Raw genomic sequence first — 14,112 nt, forward strand, 5'->3', positions numbered from 1 at the left:
CTGACCCCAGCTGCATGTTCAGCTCAGGCTTTCGCTCCCACAGGTACTTCAATCTGCACCCACAGCATTGTGCTTCCTCTGCCAGGACACATTGGTCCAATGTATTGGTCCCTCCTATTTATGCAGTTCTCTCGTAATCACTCTACCCCAAGAAGGTTAGTTTATCAGATTTGAACACATCTGGAGTATTGTGTAGAGTTTTGGTCTCCTAATTTGAAGGACATCCTTGTGATTGAGGCAGTGCAGCGTAGGTTCATGAGGTTGATCCCTGGGATGGCGGGACTGTCATATGAGGAAAGATTGAAAAGACTAGGGTTGTATTCACTGGAGTTTAGAAGGATAGAATAGAATAGTTTCTTTATTGTCATTGTAACATGAACCATGTACAACAAAATTTAAAAATGTCAGCCAGTCAGTGCACCATTCAAACATTTCTAAAAGCTAACGGTACATACAAGATAAAATATTAAAAGATAAACAACTAAAATAAATATCATGAAAATAGCACGCATAAACACCCAACCCTCCATCCTTCTGTCGATTTCACAGTGTACCACAGTCCCTTAGTATGTATCGCCCCTGCGTTCCTTGGCGGCTACATTTAGTGCTTTTATAGCAGTGGGGTAAAAACTGTTTTTTTAGTCTGTTCGTCCTTGTCCTTGTAGATCTGTACTGTCTGCCTGACGGCAACCGTTCAAACAGGGAGTGTCCGGGGTGGGAAATGTCCTTTATAAGGGGGGGATCTTATAGAAACATATAAAATTATATAAGGCTGCACAAGCCAGATGCAGGAAAAATGGTCCCAATGTTGGGCGAGTCCAGAACCAGGGGCCACAGTCTTAGAATAAATGGGAGGTAATTTAAGACTGAGGTGAGAAAAAATGTTTTCACCCAGAGAGTTGTGAATTTATGGAATTCCCTGCCACAGAGGGCAGTGGAGGCCAAATCACTGGATGGATTTAAGAGAGAGTTAGATAGAGCTCTAGGGGCAAGTGGAATCAAGGGATATGGGGAGAGTGCAGGCACTGGTTATTGATAGGGGATGATCAGCCATGATCATAATGAATGGCGGTGCTGGCTCGAAGGGCCAAATGGCCTCCTCCTGCACCTATTTTCTATGTTTATCCAATCGTTTCATCCATGTAGTTTTCCTTTCCTTGGCAACATATCCTTTTCAACTTGACAACATCTCTCCTGTAACATGGTGCTCAGAACTGAACACAATTCTCTAAATCCAGCCTCATGTGTATCAAAGAACTGCAGATGCTGGTTTAAATGAAAGGTAGGAACAAAATGCTGGAGTAACTCAGCGGGACAGGCAGCAACTCTGGAGAGAAGGAATGGGTGATGTTTTGGTTCGAGACCTTTCTGACTGATGAAGGCCATTGTGCCAAAAGCCTTTTGAAGGCCCTATCTACCTGTGACGCCAACTTAAGGAACTCCTAGGTCCCTCTGCTCTACAACACTCCCCATTCACTTACCATTGCGTAGGTCCTGCAAACTTGCTAATCTTGCAATGTACGTTCTCATCCAAATCATTGATATAGATGACAAATAATAATGGGCCCACCTCTGAACCCTGAGACACACCACTAGTCACAGGCCTCCAGTCCAAGAAGCAACGTTCCACCATCACTCTCTGCTTCCTTTCATAGACACAAAATGCTGGAGTAATTCAGCGGGACAGTCAGCATCTCTGGAGAGAAGGAATGGGTGACGTTTCGGGTCAAGACCCTTCTTCAGACTCTGAAGACTGAAGAAGGGTCTCGACCTGAAATGTCACTCATTCATTCTCTCCAGAGATGCTGCCTGTCCCACTGAGTTACTCCAGCATTGTTTGTCTATCTTCAGTTTAAACCAGCAACTGCAGTTCCTTCTTACACTTTCTATCCATTCAGTTATCTCTCCTTGGATCCCATGCGACCTAACCTTCCAGAGCAACCTTTCATGTGGAACCTTTGTTGAATGCTTTGCTGAAGTCCATATATATAACATTTACCGCTCTGCCCTCATCAACCTCATCAATCAGCCCCATCTATCTAAATGCATGTGTATCCTAATCCTCAAAATATGCTCTAGTAACTTTCCAACGACAGATGTTAAGCTCACTGGCCTATAGTTTCCAGCCTTTTCCCTACAGCCTTTCATGAATAGAGGCACAACATTTGCCACCTCCAGTCTTCCAGCACCTCTCAATAATTTTCAGTTAAAATGGCATATTTTTTGTAAAGGTGCCTAGAACTGTATATTACACTAAATCTATCTAGTTTGCATAGAGTTCCAGCATGATCTTCCTAGTTTTCTATTCTATTCCTTAACTAATGAACAAAAACATTATTTTTACTCTGTAATTATCCTATATGTCTCTCCATGACATTGTTGCTGCTGTTGCTCAATGTCACTCAATATTGTTTAATTTAGTATGTATCCCCATGCTGCATTACTCCTTCCTAAATGAAATACCTAATTTCTTTAGATTAAATTCAAGGGTGTTTTATTGTCATATGTCACAGATAGAACAATGAAATTCTTGCTTGCAGCAGCGCAACAGAATATGTAAACATAGTACAATTTGCGACTTTTCTTACCAATTAATCGGAATATCAATTTTTTCCTGTAGACAAGTTTGCTTTTTCACCTGTCAAATTTTATATTTTCTGCAAACATCTTTATGGAGACCGGTATATTATTGTAAAACAACAAAGAACCAAGTACAGTATCTTTAATAACTGCTTAATAGTTGCCAGACAATCACATCAACACCCATCAGCTATCTCCTTCGTTCCATAGATGCTGCTGCACCCGCTGAGTTTCTCCAGCATTTTTATGGACCCATCAGCTACTAGTTGTTCTTAGTGTTTTACTCTTGAGGTGTTGCACTTTGGGTGGTGAAATGTAAGGGGGAAGTAGACAGTTAGGGTTAGGACCCTTAACAGTATTATGGTACAGAAGGATCTTAGGGTTCAAGTCCAAAGCTGTCTGAAAGTGGAACACAAGTAGATAGAGTGGGAAAGAAGGCGTCTGGTATGCTTATCTTTGTCACTCAGGCATAGAGTATAAGATGTTAGGAAGAAATGTTGCAGCTTTATAAAACTTTAATTGGATCGTATTACTTTACTAAGCACACTCCTACATTCCAAGGAATGAAGTCCAAGCTTACCCAACCTCTCCCTATAGCTCAGGCCCTCAAGTCCAGGCAATATCCTCATAAATCTTCTCTGCACTTTTTCCAGCTTACCAACATCTTTCCTTTAGCAGGGTGACCAAAACTGAACTAAAAATACTCCAAATGCGGCCTCGCAAACGTCTTGTGAAACTGCAATATAACATCCCAATATCTATAGTCAATATCCTGACTGATGAGCAATGTGCTGAATGTTTTCTTGACCACCTTTTCAACCTCTGATGCCACTTTCAAGGAGTTGTGCACCTAGACTCCTAGATCCCTCTACTCTACAACTGTCCCTAGAGCCCTGCCATTCACTGTGAAGGTCCTGCCCTGGTTTGACCTCAAAATGTAATAACACCTCACACTTATCTGCATTAAGCTTCATTAACCATTCCTCAGCCCACTTGCCCAACTGATCAAGATCTTGCTGTAATTTTTGATAACCGTCTTCGCTATCTAAAATACCACTCACTTCAGTGTTATCTGCAAACTTGCCTTGCAAATTCTCATCCAAATCATTCTCCGAATTGATCACTGAAGCACAAAACTATGTCTGTGGCGAGTGAAGACACAAAGATCTTTGTCAAGGCTCCCACAATCTCCTCTCCTGCTTCTCTCCTACAATTTAACTGCAAAAAAATAGCCACAAAATTATTCTAACATGGCCGTGGGCAGGTGTTGATGCTTAGCTTCCCAAAATTAATCACATATATGTTAGAGTAAAACAGCCAGCATTATTTACCCATGTTCTCATTGAACAATTGTTAGTAATTCTGTGCAAATTTGTTCTTAAATCCTTTGTGAAGCAAACTGATATTCTTGCCAATTTACTAAAACTCTCATCAATTTGTGTCTTGCAGCTTGTACACAAAATTCAACACAAGTAAGGAAATATATTTTTGCAACTGTATTTGACTCTATTTTATTAACTGGAAATATGAAAGAAGTTAAAAACAACCAAATTATCCAGTGGTCATTTATTGACCGTTTACAGAAGTCGTTAATGTTATTTCATTCGGTTGGTGTGGATTCTCCATCTTTATCTCCATATTATCAACACCGATGCAAATACTACGCCACAAATGGGACCCTGGAGCTGCAACGTTTGGAGATGGCTGATAGTGGTATTTATCAACTCACTGTGGATCACTTTTATGAAAACGTACCAGGCAAGCTGTACATTTACTCTCTGTACCTAGATGTTGAAGGTATGTGCTCTTGCTTTGCTAAATTAGATTACGTCAGGAGTTGATAAATCATAAGATCATAATTGATAGGGGCTGAATTAGGCCATTCGGCCAATCTAGTCTACTCTGCCATTCAATCATGGGTGATCTATCCCTCCTAACCCCATTCTCCTGTCTTTTCCCCAGAATCCCTGACACTCTGTTGTCCGTGGAATTCTCTGCCTCAGAGGGCGATGGAGGCAGGTTTTCTGGATGCTTTCAAGAGAGAGCTAGATAGTGGTCTTAAAAATAGCAGAGTCAGGGGAAATGGGGAGAAGGCAGGAACGGGGTACTGAATGGGGATGATCAGCCATGATCACATTGAATGGCGGTGCGGGCTCGAAGGGCCGAATGGCCTACTACTGCACCTATTGTCTATTGTCTATTGACACCCGACACCCGTACTAATCAAGAATCTATCTATATCCGTTAAAAATATCAATTGATGGCCTCCACGTCTTTCTGTAGCAAAGAATTCCACAGATTCACCGCCCTCTGACTAATGAAATTACTCATCTCCTTCTGAAAGGAACGTCCTTTAATTCTGAGGCTATGACGTCTAAACCTAGACACTCCCACTAGTGGAAACATCCTCCCCACATCCACTCTATCCAAGCTATTCACGATTCTGTACGTTTCAATGAGCCCCCCCGCACCTTATTGTTCTAAACTAAACAGGCCCAGTGCCTTCACACGCTCATCATATATTAACCCTGAGCCACTTTGTTGCTGAGCCACTTTGGTGTCGAACTTTTGTTTGTCGAGCTCGAGATCTCATGTGAACTGGCGTGACCTGGGCCGACTAATCAACGCCGACTTGAGGGGGGTCAGGTGACGGGGTGTAGCAAACAACTTCGCTTGGCAGCCGTCGCTTTTGTACCAATATTTAAACGCTTGTTTAAATGTGAAATGAGTGTTTGTACAACACGCAAACCTCTTCAGTGGTGACCCCCAACGATTCAAAACGGCCTCTTTTGGATTTCATCATACCTGGAGGAGTCAACCCAGATCAGCAGAACACAGTTTCACTCAACAAGGGCCGAGTCCCCCTAGTCCTCACCTTTCACCCCACCAGCCGTCACATACAAAAAGTAATCCTCCGTCAGTTTCGCCACCTCCAACGTGACCCCACCACTCGCACATCTTCCCATCTCCCCCCATATCTGCCTTCCGCAAAGACCGCTCCCTCCATAACTCCCTTGTCAATTCTTCCCTTCCCTCTCGTACCACCCCCTCCCCGGGCACTTTCCCTTGCAACCGCAAGAGATGCAACACTTGTCCCTTTACCTCCCCCCTCGACTCCGTTCAAGGACCCAAGCAATCGTTCCAGGTGCGACAGAGGTTTACCTGCATCTCTTCCAACCTCATCTATTGCGTCCGCTGCTCTAGATGTCAGCAGATCTATATCGGTGAGACCAAGCGGAGGTTGGGCGATCGTTTCGCCGAACACCTCCGCTCGGTCCGCAATAACCAAGCTGACCTCCCGGTGGCTCAGCACTTCAACTCCCCCTCCCACTCCGTCTCCGACCTCTCTGTCCTGGGTCTCCTCCATGGCCACAGCGAGCAGCACCGGAAATTGGAGGAACAGCACCTCATATTCCGTTTGGGGAGTCTGCATCCTGGGGGCATGAACATCGAATTCTCCCAATTTTGTTAGTCCTTGCTGTCTCCTCCCCTTCCTCAGTCCCCCTGCTGTCTCCTCCCCTCAGCCCCCCTGCTGTCTCCTCCCATCCCCCCCCTGCTTGTCCCCGTCCACCCCCGCCCCCGATCAGTCTGAAGAAGGGTTGTGGCCCGTAAACGTTGCCTATTTCCTTCGCTCCATAGATGCTGCTGCACCCGCTGAGTTTCTCCAGCTTTTTTGTGTACCTACAGTTTCACTCAAACTGCCCACCTTCTGGACATCACAGCCCCAGGTGTGGTTTGAACAGGCCGAAGCCCAATTCCACATCCGCCAGATCACTGTCGACGTCACCAAGCACTACACCAAGTACAAAACAAAAAGGCAAGATGGCGCCTGCCTGCGGCGACTTTTACGGAGTACCAGAACATAAAAGGTTTAAATACAACTTCCATCAACTCACCTGGATCAGGAAAACAGCAGAAATCGGTGCCGTTTTGGACAAGCTGCTTAGAAACATAGAAACATAGAAATTAGGTGCAGGAGTAGGCCATTCGGCCCTTCGAGCCTGCACCATCCGCCATTCAATACGATCATGGCTGATCATCCAACTCAGTATCCCGTACCTGCCTTCTCTCCATACCCCCTGATCCCCTTAGCCACGAGGGACACATCTTCTTAAATATAGCCAATGAACTGGCCTCAACTACCCTCTGTGGCAGAGAGTTCCAGAGATTCACCACTTCATCTCGGTTTTTAAAGGATTTCCCCTTTATCCTTAAGCTGTACCTATCTTCCTGCATCAGAATTTTTAAGTTACTATAAACTGCTCCACCTAAATTCTAGAGGACATCACAGCCCCAGACAGTGTGGTCTTGAACCGGCTCGCACTCCCTCCAATTCCACATCCGCCAGATCACTGCCGACGTCACCAAGCACTACACCAAGTACAAAACAAAAAGGCAAGATGGCGCCTGCCATGACACCCAGGGCGACAATCGGCCACCATTTGATAATAGTCTGCTTTCCTGTTTTTGCCACCAAAATGGATAAACATAAAAGGTTGCCCACTCAAGCCTATCCAAACCCTGCTTCCTAGCATCCTCCTCAAGCTCACCTGTGTCATCAAACTTGGGAAAACAGATCAGATAATAGCTGGGGTGCCGTTTGCGGACCCCAAGTCACTGCCCGCCATTGTGAGACCCGTTTACCTCACTCTTTGCTTCCTTGCGATTCAATACTGAACCCCCGATGCCTCCCACAAGGCTCTGCGATTTTGCGAGCCCCACACTTGCGGGAGCCCCAACTTTTTCCCACGCTGGCTGTAAAACTCCAGACCCGATGGAGGAACGCTGGTACGATACCTGGAAACTCCGGGACGAGACTGTGTCCATGGTCCGTCTTAAGCCGGCACACTTGGACATTGACCGACCAGTGCAGGTGGCACAACCCTGCCGCAGAGGGCGTCCGTCATCGCGACCAAATCCGCCCTCAACTCAACCAGCTGCAATCCCCAACACAGGAGACACGCACACAAGATCAGGCCACCTCACTCGACACCTTAACCGCCTCCAATATTCCGGTTCTGGGGGGGGGGGGGGGGGTCATGTGGCACCATCTTGTGGCCAAGTCACTTTGGTCTCGAACCGTCGTTTGTCGAGCTCAATATCTCGCGTGAACTGCTGTGATCTGGGCCGACTAATCAACGCCAATTTGAGTGGTCAGGTGACTGGCAGGTTCACTTGGCAGCCATCGCTTTTGTTTGTTGATTTTAGCTTTGCATTCAACACCATTGTGCCAGAGCTACTACACTCCAAGTTGACTGTGCCTGAACCCCTCTGTCAGTACACCACCAACTTCCTGACAGACAGGAAGCAGCATGTGAGGCTGGAAAAGCACATCTCCGACCTGCAGACCCTCAGGATAGGAGCACCGCAAGGCTGCGTACTCTCTCCTCTCCTTTACTCTCTCTACGCCAACGACTGCACCTCCACAAACTCCTCTGTCAAGTTTCTCAAATTTGTGGACGACACAACCCTGATTGCACTGATCCAGGATGGGGAGGAATCTGCCTGCAGACAGGAAGTGACACAGCTGGCATCCTGGTGCCTTCGTAACAACCTGGAGCTCAGTGGAATCGATAGTAGGCTTTAGGGGAGCTCCCCCTCCCCTCCCCCCACTCACCATCAACAACACCACAGTCACATCTGTGGAGTATTTTAAGTTCCTTGGAACCATCATCTCCAAGGACCAGAAATGGGGGGCTACCATCGACTTCACAGTCAAAAAGGCACAACAGAGGATGTACTTCCTGCGGTAGCTGCAGAAGCACAATCTGCCACAGGCAATGATGGTCCAATTCTACATTGCCATCGTAGAGTCTGTCCTCACCTTCTCCATCATGGTCTGGTTTGGCTCAGCCACCATGCACGACATCCGGAGGCTGCAGCGAATCGTCCGATCAGCAGAGAAGATTATTGGCTGCAACCTTCCCCCCATTGACGAACTTTACACTGCAAGGGCCAGGAAGTGAGCGGGTAAGATCATCTCTGACCCCTCTCACTCTGGCCACAAACTCTTTGAATCACTTCCCTCTGGAAGGCGACTCCAGACTGTCAAAGCTGCCACAGCCAGACATAAAAACTTTTTGCCACAAGTAGTAGCTCTACTCAATAGCCAAAAGTCTGTAGCCTCCTTTTGCTCTGATATTTTATTTCATTCACATGTTTAAACTATAATGTCTTATTATTAATGTTTAATGTTTTATGTGTCATTCTTAATTGTTACTGTATGTCATATTGTCACTTGCAAGCGGAGCACCAAGGCAAATTCCTTGGATGTGAATACTTGGCTAATAAACTTATTCATTAAATCATTCATTCATTCATGCATCCATTCAATCATTCATTCATTCATTCATATTAAACTGTGCGTTTAAATATTAAATGAGTGTTTGTACAACACGCAAACCTCTTCAACCCACTCATTCCTGGGATTATCCTTGTAAACCTCCTCTGGACTCTCTCCAGAGCCAGCACATCCTCAGGTATGGTGCCCAAAATGGCTCACAATATTCCAAATGCGGCCCGACCAGCGCCTTATAGAGCCTTAGCATTATATCCCGCTTGAAATAAATGCTAGCAATGCGTTTGCTTTCTTTACTACCGATTTGACTTACAGATTAACTTTTTGGGGATCCTCCACCAGCACTCATAAATTCCTTTGCACCTCGATTTCTGGATTCTCTCCCCACTTAGAAAATAGTTACGCATTTATTTCTACTACCAAAATGCATGAGTCCACACTTTGTTACATTATATTCCATCTGCCACTTCTCTGCCCACTCTCCCAACCTGTTCAAGTCTTTCTGCATAGTCCCTGCTTTATCTGCACTACCTGTCCCTCCACCTATTTTCCTATCATATGCAAACGGCCACAAAGCCTTCAATCCCCTCATCCAAATCATTAATATACAACTTCAAGAGTAGCGGCCCCAGCACCGACCCCTGCGTAAATCCGCTAGTCACTGGCAACCAACCAGAATAATCCCCCTTTATTGCCACCCTTTGTCTTCTGCCATCTAGCTAACCTGCTGTCCATGCTAGTATCTGCCCTTTCATACCATGGGCTTTCATCTTCCTTAGCAACCTCGCGTGTGGCACCTTATTAAAGGCTTTTAGAACATCTACTGACGATAGACCAGTTTCGAGTTGAGACCCTTCTGCCTTTGTCTGCCTTTGTCTGCCTGCTACTTATTTCTTCAAAGAATTCCGGCAGATTTGTCAGGCAAAACCTCCCCTTCACAAAACCATGCTGACTTTTGCCTATTTTATCATGAACCAATTACTCGTTGACCTTCCCTCTGGAAGGCGACTCCGGACTGTCAAAGCCGCCACAGCCAGACATAAAAACAGTTTTGTTCACGAGCAGTGGCTCTACTCAACGGCTAAAAGTCTGTAGCCTACTTTAGCTCTGTTATTTTATTTCATTCTTCACATGTTTAAATGATAATGTTTTATTTTTAGTTGTCTACTGTATATTATGTTGTTACATACGAGCAAAGCACCGAGGCAAATTCCTTGTATGTATACATACTTGGCTAATAAAAAATCAAAAGATCAATCCTTTATAATGGATACTGATCGAGTGTTTTGTGGAAGTGACAGAGGTGATCAATGAGAGTAGGATGTTGAATGTTGTCAACATGTATTTTAGTAAGACATATGATAAAGTCCCTCATGGTAGGCTGATCCAGAAGATTAAGATGCATGGGATTTGCAGTGACCTGGTCGTATTGATTCAGAACTGGCGTACTGATCAAAGACAAAGCGTTGTGGCGGAAGGACAATATTCAAGCTGGAAGTCTGTGACCAGTGGAGATCCATAGGGATCTGTGCCGGGACTTCTGCTGTTTGTGATATAGATCCTATCCATTAAAATGTATTTTGTGTATCTTGTTGCTTTTTATTGGTATGACTGTATGGCAAATCAAATTCCTCATATGTTGCAAAACATACTTGGCTAATAAAGTATGATTATGGTCATGAAAATATAAAAACATTTGAAGAGTTGCATGGATATGAAATGTTTGGAGGGATATGGGCCAAATGCAGGAAATGGGACCAGCCCACCTAGATGGGCATCTTGATTAGCATGGATGAGTTTGGCCAAAAAGCTTTTTGGTGACTCTACAATTACTAAAAAATAGAGAAAACTAGAGAGAGAAAACTAGAAACTAGAGGGAACAAACATATGTCATATTTTGAATTGAATAATATTATGGGAGCTTGATCAAACACGTGTCCATAAGTCAGGTATTTGTAAACCTGAGAGCCTGTACTATTTTTGAGTTCAGAACAATGACACATGAACTCATTGAAAGTGGATGACAAGGTTATTGCAAAGTTATTCTTTTCCCTGTCTAGAATATCAAGTACCAGGAAATTGGTCATTCAGGATAGGGTGAAAAGAAACTTATTGGCTTTGAAGATAGTAAAGCTTTGAATTCTCCACCCAGGAGAGCTCTGGAGCCCCAGTTGCTGAGTTTATTCATGGCAGAAATTGATCATTTTTGGGTACAAGTACATAAGCTGAGAAGATTGAAACAGATTTGAATCATTGAGAGAAAATAACAATTATTTTACAGATAAATGTAATCATAATGTTTTAGAATGATCAAATTGTTAAAACCAATTATATCTGCATCTGCTCTGTCAGAGGAATTCGCCAGTTCCACCTCTGGTCTTTTGTATAGCCTTTCACGTTCTCTTCACTGTAATTACTGACCTGCTTAGTTTATCCAACAGTTTTATTGCTTCAGATTCCAATATCTGCTCTCTGTGTCTCCATGCAGGATTTTGAAAATAATGTGAATAGTTTTACTTATCAGAATTAAGTTAACAGAAAGAAGCTTAGGTTTATTGTTGTCACATGTACTGAGGTACAGTGAAATGTTTTCTTTTTGTTCTGTCCAATCAGATCAGATAATACTATACATAAATTCAAGTAAAAACTCGTGCAATATATAGAGAAAAGTATAAGATGAAGTGTCTAGAATATAGTTCTCAACATCGTAGCAAATTTGATGTACTTTGTTGCAGCAGATTTGCATGCTTATGTTGGAGATGGGTTATGACGGAGTTTTTGTGAGCAAGTTTCATTGAATGAGCCATTATCAAATTAGTTTACAATCTAAATGCTTTGGAACTATTTGGAAATGCTTTGGAACTCTAATGGAACTATTTCTCCCAACAGAAACGTTGTCCACACCCTTGATTATTCAAGAACCGGTCTACATAGCCAACAATGTTCAACTCAGCTGCATTGCGAAAAAGGGAAATCCAACGACAATCTTATGGCTGAAGGGAAAAATACCAATAACTAACGGTTCACGGTATATCCTGAAAGATAACAACAGTACTCTGTCTATTAGCAGAGTGGACATGGACCACTGTGGCTTTTACACATGTGTAGCTGTTGACAGCACAAGCGAGCAAAATATAACCCACTTCCTCCTTATTGATGGTAGGTTTTAAAGCAGTTTCATCATATTGACAGATTATCAATTATTGACCATGTGACTAATATTTATGTCACAGCAACATTTTGGAATATATTTCCATCTGCCAATCTTTTTACCTGTAATACATTGATGTCTTAAATACATTGTGTTCCTTTCATCGGTAGTTATTGGGTGGGTGATGAAATCAACTCTTTTATAAATTAATTCACACATTATAGATTTCTCTGTCAAGTGTCTCTCGGTATGTTTTATGTGGGGGGTGGTGGGGGAAAAGGGGGAAACCGTTTTTCTGTCACTTTCTCGACGGAGAGGCGACTTTTTCCATTTTGCTTCTCCGCCTCCCTCGCGGCCTAACAGCTTGGATTGGAGTGGCCTTTCCTGGAGTTGGGCCCTGAGCTTCAGCAGCAGGCGCAGCATAGACTTTTCCATCGCGGAGCGGGGTGAACCCTTGCCGGGGGTCGCTAGAAAGGAGTGCTCCGATCGCTGGCCTGATGACTTTGGCATCATGGGGCTGTGGTCTGCGGAGCTTCTAGCCGCGGGAGTGGCGTAGACTTCTCATCCGGAGCCTGGGATCCCTTGCCGGGATTGGCGGAGAAGAGCTCCGACCGCCGGCCTGTGGCCTATAACATCCCAAAGCCGCGGTCTCCGGTAAAAAAGTGACCGATTCGGGCACTCAGCCGCAAAGTGTGTTCGACCGTCACGACCACGGAGTTCTGACCAGAGGGCCTGTTACACACGGCCGTCCGTAGCGGCGACTACGGAGGGTTTCTGGCCCCGACCACGGATGAACAAAGGAGGGGGACTGGCTGAACTTTGTTGCTTTCCACCACAGTGAAGAATGCTGTGGTGGATGTTTATGTTAAATTCTATTGTGTATTGTGTGTTCTTATTTCAATTGTATCGCTGCTGGCAAATTCATTTCACTGTACCTTAGATGGTGCATGTGACGAATAAATTTGACTTTGACGTTGACGATTTCTAGGGCCACCTCCTTGAGTACTGTGGAATGCAGACCATCAGGCCCTGACGATTTATCTGCCTTCAGTCCCAACAATTTACATAACACCATTTCCTGACATGTGGATTTCCTTCAGTGCCTCCCTCCCATGAGATCCCCAGTCCCCTAGTATTTCTAGAAGATTATTTGTGTCTTCCTTAGTGAAGACAGAATCAAAGTACTTGGTTAATAGGTCTGCCATTTCCTTGTTTTCCCATTATAAATTCACCTGTTTCTGACTGGACAGGACTAACACTTGTCTGCACTAATCTTTTCCTCTTCACATATCTATGGAAGCTTTTACACTCAGTTTTTATATTTCCCGCAAGCTTTCTTTCTTGCTCTAATTCCCCCCCACTTAATTAACCCCTTTGTCCTCCTTTGTTGAATTCCAAATTTCCCCCAGTCCTCCAGTGTGCTGCTTCTTCTAGCCAATTTATATGCCTCTGCCTTGGATTTAACACAACAATTCCCCTAATTTCCCTCGTTAGCCACCGTTGAGCCGCCTTCCCTGTTTTATTTTTACGCCAAACAGAGATGAACATTTGTTGTAATTGATCCATGCAATCCTTAAATCTTTGCCATTGCATCTCCATCGTCAACCCTTTAAGTATCATTTGTCAGTCTATCCTAACCAATTCCAGTCACCTACAATCAGTTACCTTTCTTTAAGTTCAAGACCCTTGTCTTTGAAGTAACTGTATCACTCTCCATCTCAATGCAGAATTCTACCATATTATGGTCACTGTTCCCCAGGGGCTTTGCACAACAAGATTGCTAACTAATCCTTCCTCACAATCCTTTGCACAATACCCAGGCTAGGATGGCCTGCCCTCTAGAGTGTTCCTCTACAATTTGGCTTAGAAAACCATCCTGTATACACCCGAAACGTCACCTATTTCCTTCGCTCCATAGATGCTGCTGCACCCGCTGAGTTTCTCCAGCATTTTTGTGTACCTTACACTCCGTGGAATCCTCCTCCTCAGTATTTTTACCAATTTAGTTTGGCAAATCCATATGTAAATTTAAGTCACCCATGATAACTGCTGTACTTTTGCTCCACGCTTCCCTAATTTCCTG

The 14,112-nt window shown here is 44.2% G+C and overlaps 1 protein-coding gene across 1 annotated transcript in view; it reads left to right on the plus strand.

The window, feature by feature from the left end:
• LOC129715255 (uncharacterized) overlaps window positions 1–14,112 on the plus strand; it is a 34,849-nt gene that overhangs the window by 843 nt on the left and 19,894 nt on the right. Inside the window, exons 2-3 of the mRNA XM_055665112.1 lie at window positions 4,030–4,377; window positions 11,768–12,037. Of these exons, the coding sequence (XP_055521087.1) occupies window positions 4,107–4,377; window positions 11,768–12,037 (541 nt within the window). The 5' untranslated portion in view covers window positions 4,030–4,106. The remainder of the gene's footprint in view (window positions 1–4,029; window positions 4,378–11,767; window positions 12,038–14,112) is intronic.

Source organism: Leucoraja erinacea, unplaced genomic scaffold (genome assembly GCF_028641065.1).
Source record: "Leucoraja erinacea ecotype New England unplaced genomic scaffold, Leri_hhj_1 Leri_107S, whole genome shotgun sequence".
Taxonomy (NCBI): domain Eukaryota; kingdom Metazoa; phylum Chordata; class Chondrichthyes; order Rajiformes; family Rajidae; genus Leucoraja; species Leucoraja erinaceus.